The sequence below is a fragment of the Dipodomys ordii genome, unplaced genomic scaffold, assembly GCF_000151885.1.
Source record: "Dipodomys ordii isolate 6190 unplaced genomic scaffold, Dord_2.0 Scaffold142, whole genome shotgun sequence".
NCBI lineage: Eukaryota > Metazoa > Chordata > Mammalia > Rodentia > Heteromyidae > Dipodomys > Dipodomys ordii.
In genome coordinates this window covers 3,245,886-3,262,068 of record NW_012267358.1, presented here as the reverse complement: position 1 = coordinate 3,262,068, position 16,183 = coordinate 3,245,886, and the positions used below count along the sequence as shown (strand labels likewise).

The 16,183-nt window shown below is 37.4% G+C and overlaps 1 protein-coding gene across 1 annotated transcript in view; it reads left to right on the top strand.

Annotated features, from left to right (window-relative positions):
• The window catches only part of Tex11 (testis expressed 11), a 211,350-nt gene that overhangs the window by 178,064 nt on the left and 17,103 nt on the right, over positions 1–16,183 (top strand). Inside the window, exons 25-27 of the mRNA XM_013031614.1 lie at positions 13,002–13,149; positions 14,641–14,749; positions 16,051–16,171. Of these exons, the coding sequence (XP_012887068.1) occupies positions 13,002–13,149; positions 14,641–14,749; positions 16,051–16,171 (378 nt within the window). The remainder of the gene's footprint in view (positions 1–13,001; positions 13,150–14,640; positions 14,750–16,050; positions 16,172–16,183) is intronic.

Below are 16,183 nucleotides of genomic sequence, written 5' to 3'. Positions count from 1 at the left end.
AGAATCTAAATTCTATATAGGCAGAGAAGTTGTACGTCTTGCTTGTACTTTATAGCTCTATGACATAGTAGGATTCAGTAAATGTTTATTAAATGAAATGTAGCTATGTCACTATAAATTCTATCATTAGAGTAATTGAAGTTTTATTATATTTTGGTCTCTGAGAACTTCTCTGCAAAGTACCTAGGAAGTTTTATCATCTTGGGAGAAGAACATTAGAAGATACATGATGAGGCTGAACTTGAGATAGGGAATAGAGAAACATAGGTTAGATTTCTAAGAAAAAGAACTTAAAGGGAAGTTGGGATTACAACAAAGATGCTATATCCTGATGAGTGACTCCCCATCTGACTTAAGGGAGCGCACAGTTTGCATCTGATTCTAGACGTAAAAGGAAACATCCCCTTCAGGGTCTCCTGTCACTTGTGGGTATTGCTAGGAGTATCCTTCAAATCAGACTTTCTATGTAGAGAATAATTAAATGTTGAGGATAGAAAGTAATCTCATTGATTTGATTATTTAAAACTGTTTGTTTTGTAATGTGAGTGGAATTGTTACCACAAAAGCATAAAGATAGGGAAATGTCTTTAGTGGTTTCAGAGACCATCACAAGGAAAAAATTCACTTATCTTCAGTAGTATCATTTCAATTTTGTATTAAGTATCTAAGTGTTATCCACCATTAAAAGTTTTAGTGGTTTGAGCAAATCAGATAAACCTCCTAAGAGCTTTGGAACAAAGGCAAATATGGGATCTGCAGCCAGAAGAAATACAGTTCAGCTGATAGCAGAGCTCTGTGTGTGTGTGTGTGTGATATTTATATATTATGGGCTCCTCAGCTGAGAATTGGAGAAGTCATTCTATTTTATTCAAATGCTACTGAAAAAAGCTCCCATTTAAGAATGTTTATGTTTATTCAGTTATACACATCAAAACTGGAGTTAAATGCTTATTCCTTCAGCAAGCAGACTTTCTTGATCCTTAACTTAATAACCTTAATAACTAACAATCTTCTATGGGTTATTTTAGTTCCAGGTATTAGTTCTCTATTGATAAAGCTCAATTGATAGGATCTTAGAGTTAATAGTTTTGAAATCAGCCAAGAGAAAAGATAGTTGTAACTGATCTTCAGGCATATGTGAGTGGATTTTCTATAAATACATTCTGAATTAAGAGTTAAGCTGCAGAAATAGTAGAACTTGAGCTTAGGGGAGCATTTGGATATGTATCCAAAAGGCTCATGTATTAAAGGCTTGGTCTTCACTGTGGCACTATTGGAAGATAGTAGAAATGTTAGGAAATGAGAGCTAATGAAAGAAAGTAAGGAGGTTGGAAGACGCTCTTGGAAGGAATACTGGGACCCTATATTTTCCCTTTCTTTTCTCATTTGCTCCCTGGCTGCCATGAAATAAGTATCTCCCTCCATCATGATCTCCTGCCATAATGTGCTGTGCTGCCACAAACCCAAAGCAATGGGACAAATCAGTGATGTGCTCACAACTCCAAAATTGTGAGCTAAAACAAATCATTTTTTTAAGTTGATTATTTCAAGTATTTTGTTACAATGGCAGAAAAGCTGACTAACATATTGAGACACCCAAGTATCTCTGATTGAAGTTGTCCCTAAAAGTCTTTACATTCAATAGCATTTTATTTATACCTTAAAAGTATCTCTGTGTCTTAGCTTATTAGAGATAAGAGTCTCACAGACTAAGAATAAAAGGTGACTCTTCTCTACAAAACCAAGTGCACATTTCTGTATTTCATAGATATATAGATTTTATAGATATGGATTTTGCTGGCCCTAGGGCTTCAGCTGAGAGCCTGGGCGCTGTTCCTAGGTCTCTTTGTGCTCAAGGTTATCACTCTACCATTTGAGCCACAGAGCCACTTCCAGTTTTTCAGAGTAGTTTTATGGGAGATGAGAGTCTCATGGACTTTTCTGGCTAGGCTGGCTTTGAACCACAATCCCCAGATCTGAGCCTCCTGAGTAGCTAGAATTACAGGCATGAGCCACAGGCCCCCAGCTCTATTTTTCATATTTAATGGTGAAATATGAAGACTTCATCACCCATGTCAGGAATGAGTTATGGTGAATACTACCATCACTTCCATTCAGCATTGTGTTTGAATCATTCTAAGCCTCCCAATAAGCTATTTCACATCTTTGGTTTAGTTAATTACTCTTTGCTGCTTTTTTTACACTTTTTATTATTATTGTCTTTAAGTAGTTGTACAAAGAAGTTCCCATTCTACTAAACAGTATACGAATACAAGGTGTCTGACAACACTGTCACCCATTGCTCCTAAACCATAAATCTTTGCTGCTTCTTAAAGACCATTTATGATTGATTGTCTCAATACAAGATCATTTCCAAAATATTTGCTAGGCTCTCTCTTTTTTAAACCAAATATTTAAAAAGTAATTTTCTTAAGATCTATTTTCCAACCTTCTGATCAGTCATACATGTTTTTTAGTAGTGAATTGTAAATGAGAACATTTGGGATTATAGCCTTGGCTCTCCATTAATTTACTGCATTTCTGAGCTGGGCACTCATAGCTCATGCTAGTAATCCCAACTACCCAAAAGGCTGAGATTTTAGGATTAGGATTTGAAGCCAGTCCAGACAGAAATCTGCAAACACTCTTATCTCCAATTAACCAGTTAAAAGTTATACAAGAGGCATAGGTCAAGTGGTAGAGCACCAATTCTGAGGCCAAGTTGTGCCTCTACTCCAACATGAGGCCCTGAATTCAAATCCCCAAACTGATACCTGCATTTCTTTCTTGTTTTTTTTTTCTTTTTTCTTTTTTGGTTGGTCGTGGGGCTTGAACTCTGGGTGTGGGTGCTGTCCTGTGCTCTTCTGCTCAAGGCGAGCGCTCTCCACTTGAGCCACAGTGCCACTTCCAGTTTTCTAGTGGTTTATTGGAGATAAGAGTCTGAAGGACTTTCCTCCAGGGCTGGCTTTGAACTGTGATCCTCAGATCTCAGCCTCCTGAGTAGCTAGGATTACAGGCGTGAGCCACTGGTGCCCTGCTTGATACCTGCATTTCTGTGGGCAGGTTCTTTACTCTTTCAGCCTTAACTATTTGTTATTAAACTTATTTTAGATAGGATCTTTCTATATTGCCCAGGCTGACCAGAAACTTACTTGTGGTCCAAGCTGGTCTTAACTCATGATTCTCCTGCCTGTTACCCAAGTGCTAGGAATACATGAGTACATCATTTTTCTCAGCTCTCAACCCTTAATTTCTGCATTGGGAAGTGAAGTTACTATCCCTGCCATTCATGTGCATTGGTTAGGACTTTTGCCTATCAAAGGGGATCATGACAGTACCACAATTTCTAAACCATGACTGAAAGTATCATATATAACTGGTCCATCTGCCATTCCAGGAGCTGACCACATAATCCCAATATTAACACAAGTGGTAGCCTGAAATGAGTACAAGAAATACTACTCAGCAATAAATGAGTGCTCAATTTATTTTGCTAAGTGAAAACAAAACAGATTACAATGACTATTATTTCATTTAAAGGACATCCTGGGATACATAGAAGCATAGGAACAGAAAGTAAAATGGAGGTTTCCAAAAGTTAGATAGATGAGATGTTCACTGCTTTGTAAGGATCACTGATTTTAGGTGTGTAACTTTAGGCATTTGTTAAAACCTGTGCAACTGGGGCGGGAAGGTGGCTCAGTGGTAGAGTGCTTACCTTGCATGTATGAGGCTCTGGGTTTGATTCCTCAGTACCACATAAGCAGAAAAAGCTGGAAGTGGTGCTGTGGCTCAAGTGGTAGAGCACTAGCCTTGAGCTGAAGAGCTGAGGGACAGCGCCTAAGCCCAGAATTCAGGCCCCACAACTGACAAAAAAAAAAAAAAACCTGAAGGAGGTAAGGAAATAAAGTTGACTTAAATTACTTTAAAAAATACCATTGTGACTGGAAACAAGGCTGAAGACAAGATGAACTATGTACAATACTGTGCTGTAATTAAGAAATTTGGTTTTCCTGTGTATGAGGTTAGAAATAATGAAAATACTTTGTATGTGCAGTTGCTTTTGCTACAACATGGCACATATGTTGCTAAAAATTATTGTAGCAGACTGTATTGTGCAAAAAAGGTGCATGTGCAAAAATGACGTTAGGGACATAGCACACAAACACTTGGTCATTGACACATTTAAAAAGATATAAACAGCTGGGTGCAGTGACTCATGCCTGTAATCCTAGCTACTCAGGAGGCTGAGATCTGAGGATCACTGTTCAGAGCCAGTCTGGGCAGGAACGTCCATGAGACTCTTATCTCCAATAAACCACTAGAAAACTGTAAGTAGCGCTGTGGCTCAAGCAGTAGAGTGCTAACATTGAGCTGAAGAGCTCAGGGACAGTGCCCAGGCCCAGAGCTCAAGCCTCATGACCAGAAATATATAAGCATATTAGGTACCATTGGCTCATGCTATAATCCTAGCAGGAGGCAGAGATATGAGGGTCACAGTTAAAGCCAACTCGGGTAAATAAAACGTCCAGGAGAGTCTCAACTCCAATTAACCACCAAAAGCCATATATATTATATGTGTATGTATTAACATATGTTTATATCTTAGGTCTAAAATCTATGTATGAGTGGAAACATACACACTTTTTCTTTCTGAACCTAGCTTACTTCACTCAATATAACATTTTCCAGATCCACCCATTTCTCTGCAAATGACATAATTTCATTCTTCCTGATGGCTGAATAGGATTCTATCGTGTATATATGCCATATTTTCTCAACTTGTTCATCAGTTTTAGGGCACCAGGGCTATATCCAAAACTTGGCTTTTGTGAACAGTGCTGCAATAAATATAGGCATGCAACAGCTGGGAGCTAGTGGCTCACACCTATAATCCTAGATACTCAAGATGCTACAGAGCAGCCTGGCAGCAAAGTCTGTGAAACTCTTTATCTCCAATTTACCACCAGAAAACCGGAAGTGGCACTGTGGCTCAAAGTGGTAGAGTGCTATCCTTGAGCAAAAAAGCTCAGGGACAACACCCAAGCCCTGAATTCAAGCCCCACATCTACCAAAAATTTGTGTTTCTGTTGTGTCCTTCTTTGCATTCCCTCAGATAAATGTCCAAGAATCATATTCTAGATCACTTTCTGGACAGTATCCTTTGAAATACATTGTTTAACTTTGTCGAGGTCTAATTTAGGTATCCACTTTTTGTTGCTTAGGATTTTTGTGTCATATTTAAAACTACATTGTCAAATGTAAAGTCATGAAGATCTCACCTCTTTGATTTCTGTAGTTTTAACTCCTGCTTTTAGATGTTTGATCCATTTTAATTCTTTTTATTTCTTGTGATGCTAGGGACTGAACACAGGGCCTCACATTTACTAGCAAGTGCTTTGCTACTTGAGCTATGCCATCAGCTCCATTTTGACTTAATTCTTGTGTATGATATGAAGTAAGGGTCCAGCTTCATTCTTTATCATATGGTTGACTACTTGTTCCAGAAATAATTATTTAAAACACTGTTCTTGCCCAGCACCCATGGCTCATGCCTGTAATCCTGATTAGTCAGAAAGCTGAGATCTGAGGATAGTGGTTCAAAGCCAGCTGAACAGGAAAGTCTGTGAGACTCTTATTTTTAATAAACTGCCAAAAATCTGGAAGTGGAATTGTGGCTAAAGTGGTAGAGCATTAGCCTTTTGCAAAACAAACAAACAAACAAACAACAGACAGTGTCCAGACCCTGAATTCAAGTCCCAGGACTGACATAAACAACAATAACTAGAAGACACCATGCTTTCCTTCATGGTTGGTCTTTGCTCATTTGTGAGAAATTGATTGAACATAAATATATGTTTTTATGTTTGTATTGTTAGTTCTACCCATTAATATGTACATCTGTAATTATGCCAATCTCATGATGTTTGCATTATAAGTGCTTTGTTCTAAACTTTGAAATTAGCAAGTTTTAATCATTCAAGTTTAATCTTCTTTCAAGATTGTCTTGACTATTCTGGGCCCCTTGAATTTTTCTACTAAATTTACAAAGAACTTGTCAGTATTTGAAGAAAAATGTACTGTTGGGATTCCGATGTGATTGTGCTGAATCTGTAGAACAATGTGGAGAATATTGTCACCTTAGCAATGTTACATTTTCTAATCCATGAACATGGGTTATTTTTCCATTTTATCTCAGCTTTCTTTCAATGAGGTTTTATGGTTTTTAATGTCTAAATTCTTTCATTTAATTTATTTAATTTAATTTAATAATTTTATTTATTTAATATTTAAGTTATTCAACATAAGTTCTTTTGTTTAATTTATTCTTAAGTATGTTTACATTATTTTAAATGAAATTGTAATTTGGTTTTCAGCTTGGTCATTGATGATATATAAAAATAGAATTGGGTTTTTTTTTGTTTTGTTGGTTTTTTTGTTTTGTTTTTTTTGGGGGGTCAGGTCGAGGGCCTGAACTCTGGGCCTGGGCGCTGTCCCTGAGCTCTTCAGCTCAAGGCTAGTGCTCTAGCACTTGAGCCACAGCACCACTTCCAGGTTTTTTCTTTTTGCTTATGTGGTGCTGAGGAATCAAACCCAGGGCCTCATGCATGCAAGGCAAACGCTCTACCACTGAGCCACCTTCCCAGCCCCTAGAATTGGTTTTTGTATATTGACTTTTTGGACTTATTAGTTCTAGTTGAATTTTGTTTTTATTGTATTGGCTGTGCTTAGAATGTTATTCACAAGATTGCATCACCTTATAAATAACACTGATTTTTTTTTATTTGTTAGTCCTGGGACTTGACTCTGAGACTGGGCACTGTCCCTGAGCTCTTCAGTTCAAGGCCAGTACTCTACAGCGCCACAGCGCCACTTCCGGTTTTCTGGTGGTTAATTGGAGATAAGTGTCTCACAGACTTTCCTACCCAGGCTGGCTTTGAAATGTGATCCTCAGATCTCAGCCTCCTGAGTAGCTAGGATTACATGTGTGAGCTACTGGCATCCTGCTGAAATCTATTTTTGTCACTATTATAAGTGGAATTGACTTACAGAGCTTCAAAATATGCAAAGAAAACCTAAGAGCACTAAAATGAAGAATAGATGGATCTTTAACTATAGTTGGGCAGTTTAATGCTCATCTCAATAATAATAGAGCAAATCAACAAATAATTATTAAGGATATACTAGATGGAAACAACTATCAACTTCTAATTGGCATTTACAGAATACTGCTTCACAGCAGCAGAACATGTTTTTTTCAAATGCACATGGAACATCTAACATCATAAAGCACAATCTGAATCTTAAAGCTCAAAAGATTTAAAAAGTGGTTGGGTGCCAGTGACTCACACTACTTTTAGGAGGCTGAGATCTAAGGACTAAGGTTTGAAGCCAGCCTGGGCAGAAAATGCCACAAGACTCTTACCTCCAATTAACCACCAAAAGTTAATAATGGAGGTGTGGATCAGGTGGTAGTGTCAGTCTTGGGCAAAAAAGATAAACATGAGCACAAGGCCTTGAATACAGAATTAAGCACTGGCACAAAAAATTTAAATGTGTGGCAGCATGACTCAAATGGTAGAGTGCCTGCCTTGCAAGCATAAGGCCCTGAGTTTGATCTCCAGTACTGTTTTTTAGAAAAGACGAATCATGCAAAAGATTGGGAGACTTCTAACCTCTGTTGTGATGAAGGTATTGTCCCTGTGCCCACTAGAGGTAGCCATAGTTCAACTAGTGTAATGTGTGAATATCTTACCTGGGATTCCCAGGAATCTTCAGCTCTGCAAGCAGTACCTGGCCCCTGCCAGGCCAGAACGAGGGCATAACAATCCTAGCAAGGCCAAGAAGCAGGGGTAAATGTGTCCCCGATGGGCTATTGAATACATTAGGAATTTAAACCTCTCAGAAGTATATGGTAGAATTAAAGAATGTAAACAATCAAAAATCATCCAAAAATATCATAGACTCACCAATAATCCTAGGACAAAGTTAGAGATCACTACTCAAAGCTTCAATTTTCCTAAAACTGCTACAAGGATGAACATAAAGGCTTAGATTACGTATGTTGTGGAATGGGCTGCAAAGGACCCATATGGTTTCCTTAGAAGAGTTATTGTAGTACTTAAGCCACTTTTCTACAAAGTGCCATGCTATCCACAAAATAGACCAAGATGATTGAAGCCGGGGATAAGGAGCAAAATATGAAACAAAAACATCAAGAAGAATGCCAGGGTGTCAGTGGCTCACACCTGTAACCCTAGATAGTCAGGAGCCTGAGATCTGAGGATCGCAGTTTGAAGCTAACCAAGGCAGGAAAATCTGTGAGACTCTTATCTCCAATTAAGCACCAAAAAAAAAAAAAAAACAGTGGAGATACAGCCCAAAGTGGTGGAGAGCTAGCTAGCCCTGAGTTCAAGCCCCAAGACTGACCAAAAAAAGTCCATCAAGAAGATATTTCAAAAAGCTAAACAGGTTTTTTCAAAAAGGATTGAAGGGATAAACAAGCTCTGTGACTAGAAAAATCCATTTGGAAAATTATACAGCTTTCTAAGAACATATTATGATGATATGATTTAGTAAATTAAATATGAGCTTGTGGAAGAATTATGTACTGACCTCAATATTGTAGTAACTTTCAGGCTGAATTGTTAGTTTGTTGGTTATCTGCTAGTAATGACTGTGATATTATATTAATGTACAGGTTGAGTATCTATAACCTGAAAATATAAAACACAAAATATTCTCAAAATATTTATGAACACAGGCATGCTGTGACAAAGTGGAAACTTCCACCCTAACCTCATGTGAATCAACATACAGGTGCACTCAAAATATTGTATCAAATTACTTTCAAACTATGCATTGAAAGTGTATATATGAAACACAAATAAAGTTTGTGATTATACTAGGGTCTCAAACTTAAGATAGTTCATGTATATGCAAATATTCAAAATCTGAAGGAACACTTCTGGATCCAAGTATTTTTTAGCCAAACATTTTAGATATGGGATATTCAACCTGTATTGCAAATTATTTATAACAGACTTAGCTATTTGCCATTTTACAGCTTGTAAAAGAAAATATCCTGTGGAGAAAAATGACTTTAGATTCTCAACTCTATTCATATGGTGGTTTAGAATGAGTTCTTGTTACAGACAAAGGATAAAAGTATAAAAGAATCTCATTCTCTCCAAGGTGAAAAGTATGTTTTGGTTTAAAAGAGATATTACGTATTATATCTTTTATTATTATTGCCTATTACTTGGAATGGAATCATTTCCGGCTTTTTCACAGCAAAAAAAAATTAATCAATAAGTACTTCCATTTTCTGCATTTTACTGATTTTAGCCTTTGGAGACAACTGGTAGTTGTTGTTGTCAGTCGTGGGACCTGAACTGTGGGCATGGGCGCTGTCCCTCAGTTCTTCAGCTCAAGGCTAGCACTCTACCACTTGAGCCACAGCACCACTTCTGGTTTTCTGAGTGGTTTATTGGAGATAAGAGTCTGACGGACTTTCCTGCCCGGGCTGGCTTTGAACCACGATCCTCCAGATCTCAGTCTCCTGAGTAGTTAGGATTATATGCAGGCATGAGCCACCAGCACCGGGCTAAGGCATACTATGTTTAAAAATCTAATTGTATAAGAAATTTCTAATTACATGACTTTGTAGAATGCCACAAATTGATACTGGATATAACAAGGTTTGTACTTATGGACACGGGTATTTTCTTAGAGGTGAGTTTCTGAGAAGTGAGACATTAAGATTTAAAACTTGTGGTAAAATAAAATGCCAGATGTTGGTAATGGGGAAAATGCCAAACACTGTAGTAATCTGGACTGTTTTTTCTTGTGCTGACTAGAGTCTTGAAATTTAAAATTACTTCTTGGATGAATTGCTGATTATCCTTATATTCTCTTTTTTATGCCGGTCCTGGGGTTTGAATTCAGAGCCTACGTACTGTCCCTGAGCTTTTTTGCTTAAGATCATGCTCTACCACTTAAGCCACACCTCCACTTCCAACTTTTGGTGATTAAATGAAGAGTCTCATATACTTTCATGTCAGGCTGGCCTTGAACCAAGATCCTCAGATCTCAGTTTTCTGAGTAGCTAAGGTTCTAGGCATGATTTTCAAACTTTCTGACAAAGCCCTTTCTAAGAGATATTTTAATTTCAAAAATCTTTTAAAGAACTGAAGAGTTAACACTAAAGTTATGCTTCTTTAAGTGGCAGGTTTAAATTTTGTAAAACTTTTTGTTAGACACAGTAGTAATTGCATGAATAGGATAAATTATGTCAAAAAGAGAATGTGTTATAATTAGAAGCACAGAGTTATAGAATCTTTCTTTCAGTTAAGTAGTATAACTGGAAATTTTAACTATTAATCATGGCTTTTGTAAATGCATGGTCCAGTATTTTATTCACTGCAATATTTAATAGCTTATTAATGCTTTTTGCACTTCTGATAGCAAATTTTAAGTTACAATAATTGTCAAACAGCTCTATTTTAAAAATGAAACGTGATTCTGCAATAAATTTGATTCTTTGTTATGAATTCTTAAATACTGACATTAAGAAACTGAGTATTTGGACTGAAATAGTAACTCAATGGGAGAGTACTTGATAAGGAAGTGTGAGCCTCTGGGATCAGTCCTTTATACAAACTACTGGAATTACAAGATATTTTCTCTGACCATGATGAAATTATATGACAAGACTTGAAAACAAAGGTATATGTTAAATCTCCAAATATTTTTAGACACATTACTTGGTTTGAACTCAGGACCTTGAGCAAAGTAGGCAGGTGCTCTACTGCTGATCCATGCTTCTAAATTTTTCATGTGCTGGATACTTTTTTTGTCAGTTGTGTCTTGAACTCTGGGCCTGAGTGCTGTGCCTGGGCTCTTCAGCTCAAGGCGAGCACTTTTCCACTTGAGCCACAACACCACTTCCAGTTTTCTGGTGGTTAATTGGAGATGAGACCCAAAAGCTTACCTGCCAGGCCTGGCTTTGAACCTTGTTCCTCAGATCTCAGCCTCCTGAGTAGCTAGGATGTCCAGCTGTATTGGTTATTTTTGAAATAGGTTCTGGCTTCTTACCCAAGCTTACACATGAGCTGCTGTCTGCATATTTTAGGTTTCTCACTGTAGCTGTTATTTTAATAGATGTGTATCTTACAAAGTTTTCTTCCTGGGCTGGCCTCAACCCAAAATTCCCACCCCCAAATCTCAGCTGTCCACCTATGTAGGTAAGTATGAGCCACTAATATCCATGTTACATCTCCTAATATTTTGAAATTAAACAGCATACTTTAAAATAATCCAGTTGGCCAAAGGGGAATGACAAAAGAAATGAGAAGCCAGGTGCTGATGGCTCATGCCTGTAATCCTAGATACACAGGAGACTGAGAGCAGGAGGATTGTAGTACCAAGTTATCCCAGGAAGAAAAATCCACAAGACTCCATTTAATAGTAGTATTTCTATTTTCTCAATCTAGGCCTCTACTTTAATAAACTAAGAAATTAAATAGCAAATTAAACAGGATAAAGAAGAAGCAAAATCATGAAGTGCATAAATCAATAAAATTTAAAACAGAAAATGCCAAACAGACATCAATGAAAGCTGTTTTTCTTTATCTTTGATAAACTTTTTTCCAGGTAGTTTAAGACCAAGTTAATAGTGTCAAGAATGAGGGTGTTGTCATCTCTAGAGAGTCTAGAGACATCTAAAAGGGTAATGAGGGACCATTGTGAATGCTATTTTACCTATGTATTTGATGTATTAGATGAAATGGACAAATTAATTAAATCACAAACTATTCCCTTAAGAAGGTATATAATCCTATAGCTATTAAATTAATTTAATTCATAGTTAATATTCCAACAAAGAAAACCATAGTGAAGAATTGTACCAAAGTTATTAATACCAAACTTGTACAAACCCTTCCAGGAGAAAAAGGGAATGTAGTCAGTGGTAGAACACTACCCTAGTATGCACAAGGTCGTGGGTTTGATCCCCAGAAAAAGGAAAATAGAAGGCACAATTCCTAGCTGATTTTATAAAAATCAAAACTAAACAAAGACAATGTAAGAACACTTCAGCCACATGACCACAATTTGTACAGAATCTGTATCTTCTGTCTAGAGCAGGGTCCCAGTTAATACAAACTCACAGGTACACGTTGTATTTTTTAAATAAGAATCTCATATTTTTCTGTGTTGAAGATAGAAGTCCGTGTCTTATGCATGCTAGACAAGTGTTCATTGAGTTATATCCCTGCTTCTTGATTAGAATCTTAATGTTGGGAGCACCACAACAATGGTTTTAGAAAATACAGGCTGTGCTATCTATTACAGTTCCTCAAAATAATGGTGAGCCTATAGATTTTACAATGTTAGAAGTCTGCACTGAGTGCCAGTGGCTCTCACTTGTAATTTCAGGAGACTGAGATGTAAGGATCACAGTTCAAAGCCAACCCAGGCAGGAAAGTCCATTAGATGTTAATTGGAGGTAAGAATCTCCAGTTAGGGGCTGGGAAGGTGGCTCAGTGGTAGAGCGCTTGCCTTGCATGCTCGAGGCCCTGGGTTTGATTCCTCAGCCCCACATAAGCAAAAAAAAAAAGCCGGAAGTGGCGCTGTGGCTCAAGTGGTAGAGTGCTAGCCTTGAGCTGAAGAGCTGAGGGACAGCGCCCAGGCCCAGAGTTCAGACTCCACGACCGGACCTCCCCCCCCCCCAAAAAAAAAAGAATCTCCAGTTAACCAGCAAAAAGCCAGAAGTGACTGACTCAGGTGCCTTGAGCAAAAAAGCTCAGAGACAGCACTTAGGCCCTGACCCAGGAATGGCACAAATCACTGTCTACAATGGCTGCAGTGACCTTCAAATTGTAAGGAAAATTAATTTTCCAAAACAGGAAAACCCTTTACAGTTAGAGAGATTAGAACCTGATAGAACAGTTAAACAAGATCACAGGGAATATTACATTTTTGCTTTTTCCCCCTTAGAGAACTTCTCACATCACTCATTTGAGGCATTGCTTCTGCTGTATGAGTTTGAAGCTAAGATCAAAATGAATGACCCATCACTGGACAGTTTCCTAGAAACAATGTGGGAGCTGCCTCATTTAGACAGTACAATACTTGAAGCAATCGCAAGTAAGTGTTGTATTTATACTTTTGTATGGCTTGTACCCATTTACATGTTATTGTTTCCTTTCCTCTGGTTAGAAACAACTTTTTCTCATAGCACTTGTTTCTCTACCTCTCTCATGACATTCTTAAACTATTTTTATTGCAATCATGTGTGCATTTTGCTTTTCCATTCTATGAGACTCTTACCTCCTTACAGTCATGAATAATAATTACATATAAACACATATATTTATTTAGTATACCTACAAACTCTAGTGAAGTATATTGCTCATCATAAGTGTTCACCTTTAGTCTTTGTGTGAAATTAAATTATGCAACTACACAATAGACGGAGTTGAAATTTGAGGAAGTTAAAAATGATCATTGACTACCTCATAGTTTACTGAAATACACAGAGAAATACTGAAAGTAGTTTAACACTACTGCCACTGTCTAATTTCTGCTTGAGTTGTAAGTGGGATATGATGGCTCAGAGCATTTGGGGAATACACTGCGGGAAATGGCCTAATTACCTTCCCTTGTCATCTGTCCTTCTCAGGAATGTGAGTGTGATTAGTAAAGGTGCTAGGTAGCTACAAGTTTGTCAGTCACATTGCTTTGTTTTCCTTGGTCTTTCCAAGACAATTTCTAGAGCTATGGAGCAGATAATGTATGCTTTATAAACACTTGGGATGTTGACCACTTGTATAATGGATGTCCATTCTAGAGGCCTACTAAATGTATTTGGAAGTTTTAAGGATATCTCTGATATTCTTCATGTGGAATGTTTCCAGTTTTTAGCCTCTAGCCAAACAAAAAAGCAGCATTAAATCAGTTTTGTTTTATTTTTCTTTTTTCATTATCTTTAAGTAATTGTTCAAAGAAGTTTTGATCCAACATGTCAGTTTGTGAGTACAATGCATCATGATCAATGTCTCCCCTTCCATCATTCTCAACCATCTCTCCCAACCCCATCCATTCCCTCAAGTCACCTGGTTCCATTTCCACATATGTACTCTATTCTCTTACCTTTCCTCTCTCCATTCATCTATCTTCTTCCCTTGACCTCAGTCCCCACCCACACACCCCAAATTCCAGCTTCCTGGTATTCATTTAATTAAATCTAGTTTTGATTAGTGCTCTCTCACTAAATCTTCTCTCTGTTTCTTTCTTAGTGTGCCCTTCCTTGGCTGTGTTCATAAGATTATTGCTTTACCTTTATGACTAAGTAGTCATAGGCGCAATAGATTTTTCTGTTGGGGCTTGCTGAAGAGTGTAATCTGGTGATCCTACCAAGCTACATGGTCTAGAAAGAAGAGGCTACCTGTAGAAGCATCTCTGGATTCAACATTTTATAAAGTTTGTGGTGTGTGTGTGTGTGTGTGTGTGTGTATTTACTGTTTGGCTATTAACCTGTTTCAGAGTAATCTCATTACAGAAACAAGTTGTAGCCTGGAATACAAACTGGGATATATAAGATTATGGTGTTCAGAACCTTTTTTTCTTCCCTTATAGCATTAGCTATGGAAAGTCCTGTACACTATCCTAGCATTGCACTCAAAGCCTTGAAAAAGGCTCTACAGATCCACAAAACGAAAGAATCTCTCAATGTTTTGAAATACAGGTTAGTAAATGCAATTCAACATCTAATCCAAAGAACCGCAGTCATAGTAATAGTAGTAATAGCCCGAGAACTGTAGTCAATTCCTCCCAATCAATCATTAATCACAATCAACTGGCTCAACTTAAAACATGATGGTAGCCCTCATTTTGAAGCTGGCTGAAAAAACCAGGGATTATTTAGCAAAGTCAAGGATTCTGCACTTCCCAAAGAAGAAAAAGAAGAAAGGAGGAGGCTACAATGCTGGATAAGAAATGTACTCACTATCTTGCCCATGTAATTATAACTCCTCTGTACAGTATTTTCACAATAAAAAAAGCCAAAAAAAGGAAGAAAAAGAAGAAAAAGGATGCTTCTTTGAGTCTATGTATATAATAAAACTACTAAAGTACTTAGTAGAACTATAAGATGACTTTTCTCTCTCTTTTAATAAGTACCTTAGTAGTTTTATTATTTCATTTGCTAAATATCCCAAATGTGCAAAATACAGAGGTTAATACAGCAAACACCAAAATATCCAACTCTCAAATCGGACACCTGGTAACATTCTGTTACATTTGCATCCGATTTTATAAGAACTTTAAGTAACAATACGTGTTGTATAAAATACTATTTTTTGAGCAGGTTTTTGTGTGTGTGAAGGAAAAATGGGATGAGATTTTTCTCTGGAAAAGTTTATTACAGTCCTTTCTGAGAGATGAGAAACAATTCCGGAATCATTCCCAATTTAAATCCCAATTCCTTTGCTTATTTGAGAAAGTAACATGATGCTTTAAATGAACCAGCTCATAAATTTAAATAAACAAGCAAGCTATTTCATGCAAGAACTAAATAGGAGTGAAAGACAACCATAGACATGTGAGAGGAAGAACTAGCCAACCAGAAATCTATCTTCTGAGATTGGATGCCCTATAAAACCAAGGGAAAAACAGAAGTGTTCCTGAACCTTTTTTTAGTCTGGGATGAGATCTAGATTTGACTTAGCTATGAAGCCAGTGATTTCTTTCCTTGAGATGACTTTTTCTCTCCTTTTTCTTCTCTCTTCTCTCCTCTCTTCCTACCCCGTCACCCTCTAGCAGTACTGTGGTTTGAATTTAGGTCTCATGCTTACTGAGCCAAAGTTCTACCACTTGAACTATACTCCAGCTATACTTTTTTGCTGTTTATTTTTGGCTTGAGTTTAGTAAACTTACCCACCCAGGCTGGCCTTGAACACTTCCCTCCATTTCTCAGCTTCCTGATTAGCTAGGATTACAGGTGTAAGCCACTATCATCCAACTGACTTTGCTCTTTTTGATTTTCAGCAAATGTATGCATAGCCTGATATTCATTTTGTTACCAACTAGACCATTGACTGCAGAGTTCTGTCCCCTGAAAGAAATTTGGAGCCATTTTCAAGATGCTTTGAGCTTCATTAGCCACAATGTAAGTCAGTTA